The 12562-nt window shown below is 44.9% G+C and overlaps 1 protein-coding gene and 1 pseudogene across 7 annotated transcripts in view; one reads left to right on the top strand and one right to left on the bottom strand.

Annotated features, from left to right (window-relative positions):
- MTA3 (metastasis associated 1 family member 3) overlaps window positions 1–12562 on the top strand; it is a 170676-nt gene that overhangs the window by 138832 nt on the left and 19282 nt on the right. The window contains exon 17 of one of the 7 annotated variants that reach the window (XM_060026726.1): window positions 3263–4929. The exons of the other annotated variants lie outside the window; for them this stretch is intronic. Within the exon in view, the coding sequence (XP_059882709.1) occupies window positions 3263–3318 (56 nt within the window). The 3' untranslated portion in view covers window positions 3319–4929. Of the gene's footprint in view, window positions 1–3262; window positions 4930–12562 lie in introns of those variants that run through there. 7 annotated transcript variants of the gene reach the window in all.
- Window positions 7481–8180, bottom strand: LOC132435338 (hepatic leukemia factor pseudogene; annotated as a pseudogene).

The following is a 12562-nucleotide window of genomic DNA, read 5'->3' as shown; positions in this document are numbered from 1 at the left end:
AAGTGCTTCTCTTGGGCTTGGCCATATAATGGCTCTTCAGGTGGAACTGAATTATCTTCCCATTCAGACTATAAACACAAGTGTAACAAATCATCCAGGCAGTATATATTGTTGATCTCAATATTCAGTATTGAATTTCAATATTCAATATTGATTTCAGCTCCTGGAGTTTGAAGATGTCTTGATTGTTTAAATGTTGGCATTTATTTATGAATAAAACTGTCTCCAGGCTTTTCATGCCTTGTGGGACTCTAAATTCCTTCATTGACAGTAAATTATTTATAACGAGGCCGTGGAGCAAGGATGTGGAATAGACCTTCTAGTAATAATTTCCCATGGTTATTTTCCTTCAGTATGACTTTTGATAGTTATGGTGATGTCAAAATGAATAAAAAATTGAGGGTGAAGAGTTTAGTTTGCATTTATAGGATATCAATGTGTTGTAGATTTAATTCTCCTCTCTAGGTCTCATTTTTCTTAATCACTTTCATTTATTCAACCAACGTTTATTGAGCACCCACCAAGTTCCAGGCACTGTGCTTTCAAGAATTTAGCTACACAGTAGTTTTGCAGAAATACTTCCTCGCTAATGAGAACATCGGCCATCCTTGCCTCGATATGCCTGATGTCTAGTCAGAAGAAGTCCAAGGAAGGATTGTGTCAAACTGTGGAGATTGGATTTCTTTCCAGCTTTTCCTTGCCCACAGCGTGGGACCTTTAGGTTCAGGCTTAAATGGAATAAAGAATCTTTCTTTTCCATCTTATCACCTCCCTGGACTGTCTAGGTATATAGTCCTACTGCAGAAAGTAAGTTCTGGTTTATTTGATATTTATATATTCTTTATGGTAAAAAGACTCTCGCTGTGACTGATGCTGGAACGCAGCTTTCTACTATCTTTCTCCACTCACACCTCATGGTCATGGTCATTCTGGGCCCCAGTCCTACTCCTGCATTGCAGCTCCTTTTGTTCTTTCTTTGTATCACAGGAACCTGTCTCTTTGGAATTTCTAAAAAATGCCATTATGTAGTGTTTCCTCTCTAGGGCTGTTTGTCCCATTTCCTTCTGAATGAATACTTTTGCGAGGTCATTGCTTCTCTGCTCTGAACAGGAGGAATGGACAGGGCACACAACGAATCCCTGGTGTTATGTTGACTGAATCCTTCAGCCTTGTTGAGGAACAGACACTTGTCTCATTTTCTGAAGAGACCTAGATGTTACACTTTTTTCAAAACCCATTTGTCTTTGCTCCCCTGTCATGGTACAGAGAGGAAGGCTGCTGACGTGTGCCTTACCTGCATTATCTCATCTGATTCCGTTGACAGAAGGTTTCAGGTCAGGGGACTTAACTGTTTTGCATAACATGGTATCTCTACTGCCTGGCACAGTGCCTGGAACTTGGGGGGTGCTCAGTAAATGTTAGTTGAATAAATGAAAGTGATTAAGAAAAATGAGACCCAGAGAGGTGAATTAACTCTTCCAGAGTTACCAAGTACTCCGTAAATGGGTTGGGGTTCCCATCCAGGTGTGACTGATTTCAGAGTCTGCTCTTTTTTTTTTTTTTTTTTTATTTATTTTTGACTGTGTTGGGTCTTCATTTCTGTGCGAGGGCTTTCTCTAGTTGCAGCGAGCGGGGGCCACTCTTCATCGCGGTGCGCGGGCCTCTCACTGTGGCGGCCTCTCTTGTTGCGGAGCACAAGCTCCAGACACGCAGGCTCAGTAATTGTGGCTCACGGGCCTAGTTGCTCCGTGGCATGTGGGATCTTCCCAGGCCAGGGCTCGAACCCGTGTCCCCTGCATTGGCAGGCAGATTCTCAACCACTGCGCCACCAGGGAAGCCCCAGAGTCTGCTCTTTTAACCACTGTTATAAATGAAGTTGAGGCTCTCAAACGTGCTGTATTAGTCAGCAAGGTAGAAACTACATAAGTTATTTTAACAGCTCTTGTAATATCAGAAATCAATATGACAGATATTGAAGGACAGAATAGGTAAATGGGGAGCATGGGCTGGGGGACAGGAAACAGCCACCATCACTAGAGCTGCGAGAGCAAAAGGGACAAGTTGGGGTTATCACAGCTAGAAACCCAAAGAGCTGGAACTCAGACCCTTGAGGAAAGGGCGCTGCTCTGTCGGTGCTGGCATCACTCAGAAAGTGTGATGCGGCTGCTTCTGGGCGTGTGAAGACAAGCTGGGGACCGACACACACTGCTGCTGCTCCTCGGGGTGATGCTGGCAGGAGCAGGAAGGAGCAAGCCTCTTGCCTTGTAGGTGCCCTCGGGCACCCCCTGCTGGTGCAACAGGGATCTGGATGGCAGACCTGAAATGGATTTACAGAGTCCCAACCCCACCCAGAATCGCAAAGCTGAGTTTAAGTGGACGGACGTGGAGCTGAGAGGCAAAAGTGGAACAGAAACACATATTTTAGAAAATGTCCCCATTTTTGTATTCCCTGTGGACCTTTTCCTTGGGATAATTCATCTGTTTCTTGTTTCCTCAGGACATAAGATCCTGACTAACATGAGTTTCCAAGGTGAACTCAAAGTACTAGAAAAAAATGTTAGGCTAATAGTGAGTTTTCATGGGAGAGTTAATACCATTATACACTGGAATTGGTAGGTACAAATTCATGGAAGAGCTTTGCCCTGTGTGATCCAATAATAAAATCAGTTAGCACTGCTGTAATTATCAGCATGTCAGACAGATGAGCACACCAAACAGGATGTTGGTGGGCAGAACTAATCTAACTGGAAGCAAAGCCTGATTGTACTGAGATATCCAGGTCTCTCAGCTTTAGGGCTTCCTGTCCCCTTAGCAGCTTGCCCCCTTTGCTCAGCCTCCACCCTCAGTTGGAGGTTCTTCATAATGGGAAGAGAGTCTCTGGATTTCTGCTGGTAGAAAGGATTTTACCTGACATTTAAAAAAAAAAAGATGGACAGCTCCTTCTTATCTTCTGAAACTCACTGTCTTTCACCTGGCCCTGGCCCTGGTCCTTTAAAGGCCCTGGTATGACTGGGGGCTGGAAGTCAGCACTCTGTGTCCTCTGAACCTGTGGCACCCAGCCACACACAGGCCTCTGTGAATGGAGCTTAAATTCCAAGGGTAAAAAACAAAACCTGCATACATAAGAAGCCTCATTTTTTGGAGTCAGTGTAGACTTACCCAGATCCGTATCAGTCCCCCAACTTTCAGCCTTTCCTGTCAGGCTGTAGGTCCAGTGGTGTGCACATGCTTTCCAAATCCTGTCTCCTTTTCTGACTTACAGATGCTTTGATGACATTCCTAATGCCAGCCAACCAAGTATCTATCACATTTGGCTGACTTTGGCTAACACCAGGTGGCTGTGAAGAAAGAAGGCCCTGAGATCAGTGGGGATAGAAGAGGCATTACTTTCCATGTCTGAGAGCCCAAAAGGGAGGGCAGCAGGGGAGGTGGAATTTGTCTGTGCCATGGAAGAAAGCACATCTGACTGTTCAGAGTCAGAAGGGATTAATTGCTGGCTTCTCTGATCATTTCCTATGTGGCTTTGGGTAAATCACTTGGTTTCCTTAACCTTTTTTTTTTTTTTTTCCCCTCTTCCGTAAAGTACAGATTTCATTTGCCTTAACGGTGTTGTTATAATGATTAAAAATTTTCACCTACTTTACACCACTTGATCTTCCAAACACTTTATGAGGTAGGTGTTATAACCTGCATTTAAATAATGAAAAAATCTGAAGCTCAAAGAGATGAAGGGATTTGCCCAAAGTCACACTGCTAGCAAGTAGCAGAGATGAGATATAAACTCCAAGTCTAAGGTTGTTTCCACTGGGTAAATAAGCATCCCTGATCTGTGTGTTGAGTACAGCACGTACCTGGGACATGTTTCTGTTTTCTGTGTATCGGAGATGGGTTTGTGTCTGCAAATATAGAGAGGAATGTAGAGCAATTTTTCTTTGCTCAGACTGCGAAGTGTAAGCCATTATTGTCTAATCAAAGCCGTCACCTCCATCTCCTGCCTCTGTGAAGCTCCTCTGCCCATATCGTACCCCCTCCTTTTTCTGGAACTTAGGGGATAGGAGCTATATTAGTGTCAGAGAGAGGGGAGAAAAAAGTAATAGAGAAAAGCCACAATCACTTAAAGGTGAGATGTGTTTCAATTAAATTATATGATATTCCCAGCATTGACTCTGACACATAGTAGGTGTTCATTAAGTGTTAAGATTCCATCCCCTCCTTTAAAGAAGAACTATTGTTAATGTTCTATTTTGAAAATTGTTACAATATCAACCAAAGTTTTTTTAGTCATATGTGAATTGTATATAAATAAAATGTCAATACTTTCCTTATAATTACATTGATTTCTTGCCTAAAGGTATGATTCTCAAAAAAAATGACTCTTGGATTTGCTTGAAGGTAAATCGGTATGTTCCAATGTATATTTGCACATAAAAGGGGACGGTATCTATAAAGAAAAATTGCCCTTAAGTTATTTAGAAGAGTATTAAAGACAAAATTAGGTTTCTAAAGAGGGCTCATTCAACTTCCTGTAGGTTCCTGTGATGAGAGACCCTACGGCAAAGGGGATGGAACACCATCCACCTGAGGCAGCGAAATCTTTTTCAGAGTGAAGGCTGGGTCAGAAAAGACTCCAGAGATGAGAGGGCAGAGGGGTTGTACAGGCATCTCTCACCCTGTCCTGACCCCCTAAGGAGATGCCTGGGATCCCCTCCCCACCCGCTGTCAAGATGCTTGAGTTTTGGTCAATCAGCAGATCTTCCATTGCACTGCACAGGGACGAGGGGACTTCCTGCTATGTCTCCATCTTTATCAGATGGGGACCCTTGAGAATAGCTTCTGCTGTGTAGTGATAACAGACCAAGGGAGCATCAGCTGGGGGTGCTCTTAACCTTTCTCTGAGATGGCATGGCTTTTGTTCCAAGGGTACTGCTGAAGCAGGACTCAGTGTGTCAGGAAAACCAAAGGAACAGGTTCAGAAGAGAGGTGAGTTTTCAGTGGGACAGAGTCAGGTCATCTGAGCGAGGAAGTTGATGAATTGTACAATAAACTTCTTTTTAATCTGCTCTCCTCTGGCTTATTTCCCCTGCGGTATGTGAGTATACTGCAGATCGTTATTTTTCTTATTCGTTTTCTGCATTGAGTAACAACATTTCTCAATGTCTTTATACCATGAAGAGGGTATCTAATGTGGATGCCTCTAAGTATAATATTATGATCTGGTGTGTGAAGACTGTCCTTTTGATGACTTGTTTCTGAAATCAGTGATTCAGCAGCTCCAACTGTTTGTTTCCCACCCTGGGAAATGGGTGGTGGTGAGGGCCATTGTACCAGTGAGAGAGCTCTGGGAATGCATCTGCTGTCTTCACAAATCCCAATAAAAATAGACTTCCAGGAGCGGCTGACGGTGCTTCTCGGCATGCTTCGGCCCAGGCTGCCTTCTGTCAAAATTTTTATGTCATTTCAGAAGACTAAACCATTTTTTATGGAAGAACATTGAGTGCCCCTGGACTCACCTCTGGTCTCCTGTCCCAAGGTATAATATTATAACCTGATTAAATATATCAAAGTACCTTGGAGTTTTGTTTTTTTTAATAAATTTATTTATTGATTATTATTTTTTTTATTTTTGGCTGTGTTGGGTCTTTGTTGCTGCACGCGGGCTTTCTCTAGTTGCGGGAGCGGGGGCTCCTCTTCGTTGCGGTGCGTGGGCTTCTCATTGCGGTGGCTTCTCTCGTTGTGGAGCACGGGCTCTAGGCACGTGGGCTTCAGTAGTGGCACACAGGCTTAGTTGCTCTGCGGTATGTGGGAGCTTCCCAGACCAGGGCTCGAACCTGTGTCCCCTGCATTGGCAGGCAGATGCTTAACCACTGCGCCACCAGGGAAAGCCCCTTTCAAGTTGTTTTCAGTTTTTATAATGGATCATTATGGCCCAGAGTTTGTTGAATGTGAAGCAATTATAGAGCTTGTCTAATGTATCTGGAGAGTGTAAGGACTGCTGAAGCATCTTCTGAGGGCAGCGGATGTTCTCTCACACTGTGAAGCCATAGGAGCGGGGGTTGTAGAGGAAGACAGGCCCAAGTACCTTAGGTGTGAATAATCAACACCTTGGTGTTTTGACACATTCTGGAAGGATGCCAAATTGGCCACCCCGGGACCATTGCTGGGTTTACTAATAAATATCACAGTTTCTTCCAGAGAATAGTCTTGTCCTGACCCCTGAGGAAAATGCTAGTGTGTGAGCCTGTAAGAGGTCTAGGTTTGAGACCCTCTCAGCAATATGGAGGTCTTAGAAGAGTGACTGAAGTCCGTGGTAGTTACGCAAGGGCCATAAACTGTGAGAGCCAGCCCTGGCCTCCTCAATAAGTGTCTCTGTTTACCTGCAAGGGTCATTACAGGAAACCTTTTTAACCAACCTATCCCTGTGTATTCCCATTCTCAGTGACGTAGAAGGTGAACCTCTGAGAAAGAAAGTGAACCTCTGACTTGATAGCTGGGTCCCAATTTTGGCAGGAAGGGTAGATGCTTGGAAAAGGAAAGGGAAGACAGCAGAGGGAGGGAATTGGGTCCCTGAGAAACAGTTCTTCCTCAGCAGAGGTTTAACTCATTCATCCAAAGAGCAGGCACAAATGTCTGAGAAAGCTATTGGGACATCAGTATTAGATCTTGATGCCCCAGGGAAATAAAGACCAACTCCAGAAACCAATTGATTTAGGCATCTCCCTACACAGTCTCTTTATTTTTTATTTATTTAATTTTATTTTTAAAATAAATTTATTTATTTTCGGCTGCGTTGTGTCTTCGTTGCTGTGCATGGGCTTTCTCTAGTTGCGGTGAGCAGGGGCTACTCTTCTGTGCGGTGAGGGGGCTTCTCATTGCGGTGGCTTCTCTCATTGCAGAGCATAGGCTGTAGGCGCGCGGGCTTCAGTAGTTGTGGTTCGCAGGCTCTAGAGCGCAGGCTCAGTAGTTGTGGCACACGGGCTTATTAGTTGCTCTGTGGCATGTGGGATCTTCCCCAGCCAGGGCTTGAACCTGTGTCCCCTGCATTGGCACGCGGATTCTTTTTTTTTTTTTTTGGCTGCGTTGGGTCTTCGTTGCTGCGCTCAGACTTTTCTAGTCACAGTGAGCAGGGGCTAGTACTCTTCTTTGCGGTGTGCAGGCTTCTCATTGCGGTGGCTTCTCTTGTTGCAGAGCATAGGCTCTCGGGCGCACGGGCTCAGTAGTTGTGGCTCGCGGGCTCCAGAGCGCAGGCTCAGTAGTTCTGGCGCACAGGCTTAGTTGCTCTGCAGCATGTGGGACCTTCCCGGACCAGGGCTTGAACCCGTGTTCCCTGCATTGGGTGACAGATTCTTAACCACTGCGCCAGCAGGGAAGTCCCTGCAGGTGGATTCTTAATCATTGCGCCACCAGGGAAGTCCCAAAACCTGGACATTTTATGATTCTGCATCACTGAAGGTAATCTGAGGTATTGGATGACAGCAGTGACTTAAATCTGCTGGGTACTTTTTCCTCCAGTGCTCTTCAGATCATCTGGGATGAAGACTTTGCGAGCTTTCTTAATCACGGGCTGTGGCTTCAGTGCTTCCTCAGAGAACTTGGGTTTGCGAGGGTCAAACATTTCCTGCCCGGGGATGCTGGAGAGGGCAAGGTCGGCCGGGTCTGGCTCATAGCCCACCAGGACCTGGATGGTGTCAGGGTCAATGGGGCTCGGAATATTGCGGTTGGCTGGCAACAGCTGGTCTGGTCTGATGGGGCTTTGCATGCAGTTTGGAGATGGGATGCCAGAGTGAATGGGTGCAGAGGTCCGACTGCTGAGGTCCATGACGGAGGGGGCAGCTGACGAAGCCGGCTGCGGCCCGGGAGGGTGAGGGCTGTGGTCATGCTGAGACGGGCTGGGGGGAATGCCATTTTCCGACAAAAACTCCTCCAGGTCCATGTATTCCACCTGGAAAGTATCTCCGTCATAGGGAAGCGTTTTGTCCCATAAGGTGGGTCCCAAGAATGCTGACTGGGGGAACGTCGGGCTCTTACTCTCATCATCCAGCTTCTTTTCCTTTATCTTTACTAAATGCGTCTTCGTGATGAAGGGGGAGCTTCAGCGGGTTCTCCAGCAAGGACCCGAGCACGCCGTAGGGAGGTGGGATAAAGGTGGGATTCAGTGGGAGTGGTCGGGACATTTTCTCCATCGCTATGCACTCAATTTTTTTTTTTTCTTAAAAAAAAAACCCACCCCAACCTCCCCCCAAAATGTTGCTGAGCTTCTTCCTCCGTCCTTTGCCAAAAGTTCTCGCTTTCAAGGCGGTGGAGACAAGGGAGGAAAAAAAAATTACCTATGTCTTTATAAATGCATCTGCATAAAAATATAAATATATCTGCATAAAAACAAAAAACTTTCAGGTTCCCAGTGCAGTCCCCAGGGAGCGCGCCAAGTGCCCGTGGGCTCCTCGACGACGTGCAGGATGCTCTCACTTGCCTCGAACCCCTCGTCTTGTAAAATGTTCAAAATTGCGAAAAGGAAAAAAAAAGACGCAGACGGCTGCAGAGGGCGGAAGGCACCGCACCAACCGGCCGCATCGGGCCCTCCCACCCCCTCCCCCTCCCCTCCCCCTCCCACCCCCTCCCCCTCCCACCCCACCCCCTCCCTGCGCCGGGGGCCGCTGCTCCCCCAGCCTCGCTGCCCACAGCCTCTTTAGATCCCAGTAAAGAAGTGAGCAGAAGTCTTCCGAATCTGCAGAGCCCCAGGGGCAATGTAAATGGAAGGATTTGTCACAGCCTAGTTGATCTGGAGACTCCCACTGGGTTTATTTTAAGCTTCCCAACCTTGCTCATTATTTTCCTTCAGTGTTTCCTGTTTTCCCTTCCAGATGACTGAGCACTCTTTAAGCTCAGAAAACAAGAGTTATAATTTATGCGTGTTCCTCCCTCAACCAAATATTTATTTTTATCAGCAACTATTTACATATCCATGAATATGAAAAGTAATTAATGTAAAACTGAAGAGCAAGCTTGAAGGCAGCTTTGTTATTAGATGGAGCTTCCTAAGAAGATATCTGAGAAGACCCTTTCCGTGATGGTCTGATTGCAGCGGCGCTGAGCGCCTACAGGAACCCCTCTGGGGCAGTCAGTGAGCTGGGCCAAGAGCGAGTCCTGGGGAAACAGGGCTGATTACATTTAAGGCATCTGGGACCAGACAGCAGAAAAAAGGAGCAAAATGTTGGGCCTCCTGCCTTGCTCTTCTAATTTTCTTCTTGTTTCTCTCCAGTTTTCTTTCCCTGCAGCTTTTTTCTCTACTTTCTGGAGAGTACTACTTTACTCAACTTTATATTCAAACCAGATTTGTCTAATTTCTCCCTTTAAGTCTGCCAATTTTTACTTCATGTAATTTTGAAATTCTATTACTGAGTATGTAGTTAGAATTTTTATGTCTTTTTGACCTTTTTATCACTATGAAATGATCCTTTTTATTTCTGTTAAATTCATCTATTTTGTCTGATATTATTATGAACACGCCAGTTTTCTTTTTCTCCTGTTTTTAGTCTTTTTTTTAAAGGTTTAAAAATAGCCTTTTATTTTTCATATACACAGACACACACACACGTACATGTATGTATGTATGCATTTTTTTATGGAGAGAAAAGTTTACATTTTATTTTAGAACTGAGTCTGAAAATACATAATTACTAGAATTCCCTTTTTATGCTGTTCCTCATATATAATTTGGAAAACAATAAGATTTTTTTAAAAGTTTTATTGGATTATAGTTGATTTACAATATTGTGTTCGTTTCAGGTGTACAGCAAAGTAAATCTGTTATATATATATATATATATATATATATATATATATATATATCTCCATTCTTTTTAGATTCTTTTCCCATATAGGCCATTACAGAGTATTGAGTAAAGTTCCCTGTGCTATACAGCAGGTTCTTACAAGTTATTTGTTTTATATATAATATTGTGTATATGTCAGTCCCAATCTGTTTTTAGGTTTTTTTGTTTGTTTGTTTGTTTTTGCGGTACGCGGGCCTCTCACTGTTGTGGCCTCTCCCGCCGCGGAGCACAGGCTCCAGACACGCAGGCTCAGCGGCCATGGCTCACGGGCCCAGCCGCTCCATGGCATGTGGGATCCTCCCGGACCGGGGCACGAACCCACGTCCCCTACATCGGCAGGTGGACCCTCAACCACTGCGCCACCAGGGAAGCCCTGTTTTTAGTTTTATAAATGAATTTTTCTATTTTTATTAAACTCAAAAATAAAATGATTCTTATCACATCTCTAAAGCCAGCACATGTTGTTCCAGCACAGATTTTAAAAACCCTATAAAGCTATTTTTAATAGTATGCTGTTTGTGTTTTGTGGAGACTGTATCTTTCCTTACTTCTTTGAAGATATTAATGATAGTGTTTTTCGTTTCTTGAGTTTTCTTCTCCATGAATAATCTGTGTCTTCCAATTTGTGTTCTTCTCTTTGTGTGTTTTGGTCTCTAATATTTGTGTTCGAGGCTTCTTCCTGATGACCTTTGGTTGTGTAATAATGTTTAAGAGTAGGAGACTAAGATAAGATGAAATCTCTGTGCTTGAGCCAATAGTGCACTTCACAGTGTGGTGATCAGGCCGAGCTGTTTGTTGGGTGGCCCAAATGCCAATATCTTCAGGTCTTTTTCTACAGACTGGTCAAGTTTCCCAGAGAAGATTCTTCCCATCTATCTGAGTCCATCCAGGCTGCTGTAACAAAATATTACAGTGGGTGGCTTATAAACAACAGGGATTTGTCACAGTTCTAGGGGCAGGGACGTCTAAGATCAGGGTGCCAGCATGGCTGGGTTCTGGCGAAGGCCCTGCTCCAGGTTGCAGACTGCCATCTTCTTGCTGTGTCATCACATGATGAAAGGAGCTAGGGGACATGTGGGGTCTCTTTTATAAGAGCATTAATCCCATTCATGAGGGTTATACCCTCATGACCTAAGCACTTCCCAAAGGCTCTACCTTCTAATACCATCATATTGGGCATTAGGATTTCAACATAGGAATTTTGTGGGACACAGACATTCAGACCACAGCGCAGTCTGTTTTCCAGAGAATAAAGTTTTGGCCGTCTGCTTTCTGGGAACTCAAGGGGAAGAAGGCTGGCGGTCTCACCATTCAGTAGGTATATGTTCATGTGATCCCTCAGTTTGGGGATTGGTAGCTCTGCCCTCAACTGCGCTTGGTGCCTTGTGTCCCTTAGGCCTGAGACCCTCTGTTTGGTCCTCTTTAGAGAATAAACATCCAGACTTATGGGAGGTGGGCAGTTGCCTAGGGGTATGGAGTCAGGAGAGCTTCTCAAACAGCCTTCAACTAACCCTTACTGCAGTCTCCCTCCCCCACTTCCAGAGGTGTCTGGTGTCAGTTCCTTTGTATAAACTGGGTTCTCAGCTTTTCACACTGCCAGCTTCAGCCTTGGAATTCTTGAGTACATAGTCTGTTGTCACTTGTTTATCTGCTTTCTGGGCTCCAAAATCCTGATAATGGTTTCTCCTCTGGGTTTTAGAAGGGAGGGAAATTAACTCAGACGCCAGTAGCTGGAAACCTTAAAAAAGGTTGTTGCCATTGCATCCGTTGGTTAGATAGAGTGCAGAATCTCCAAGGCCATGGATTTTATGTACTTCTGAATAGTCAAACCAAAAGGGAGAATTTTGTAAAAACAAGGAAAAAAAAGTGCTTATGAATCAGGGATAGTATAGACCAAAGTAGCATATGTAGATTGATACATTTGAGAATTTATTTATAAGCATAAAGGGAAATGATTTGGGCTACATCATCTAGGAAGGAGACCTGAGAATGGGTATAGATCTTTTCCTGGGGCCCTCTGCCATGCTGGGGGCCTGTGTATCTGGGACCCTGCACGTGGCTCTGGTTCGTTGCTTCAAGGAAGCACAGTGGGGCTGAGGAAGCTTTGAGCAGGGAGACGTGAAGCGGTACAAGGGCAGATGGTAAGCACTGGGGTTCTTCAGCCCAGAATGCAAAGAGGTGACATATTTCAACTTAAAACCATGGCCAGTGTGGAGAAGACAGGTGTGACGCCAGATCCCGAGCTGCTGGGAGGAGAGGGTTGCTTTTGAACCTGGAGCAGGTAAGTTTAGCACAGATAGAAGAAAGCGTAATTTACCATGGCAGGTCGGAAGCTTGGAAAGCTATTTACAAGCGACTCTTCTGGCAGATGGCTTAATTCCATAGGGGGGTGGACAAAAAGAGAGAGGCTTCTGAGAGATACTGGAGATACGGACACACACATAACCCTTAATTTAGACACTGAAGAGGGCAGTATGCTCTTACTGGGTTGGATGGAGAATGGGGCGGCTTGGAGTAGTAGGAAAAACTTTACCTGAATTAAGAAGATCTGCATTCAAATCCTGACTCCTCAACTTACTCGCCCTGTGACCTTGAGCAATTTCCTAACCTTTCTGACTCTCACAAGGTTCTGGTGAAAGTTAAATAAGGCAGTTCCGTAACCTATCAATAAAGCAAGTTAGCCCAGTCCTGAACTGAATTGTCTGGGTTTTAATTTAACACGTATGTGCTGA

This window comes from Delphinus delphis, chromosome 12 (genome assembly GCF_949987515.2).
Source record: "Delphinus delphis chromosome 12, mDelDel1.2, whole genome shotgun sequence".
NCBI lineage: Eukaryota > Metazoa > Chordata > Mammalia > Artiodactyla > Delphinidae > Delphinus > Delphinus delphis.
This window is presented reverse-complemented; position numbering and strand designations above follow the sequence as displayed.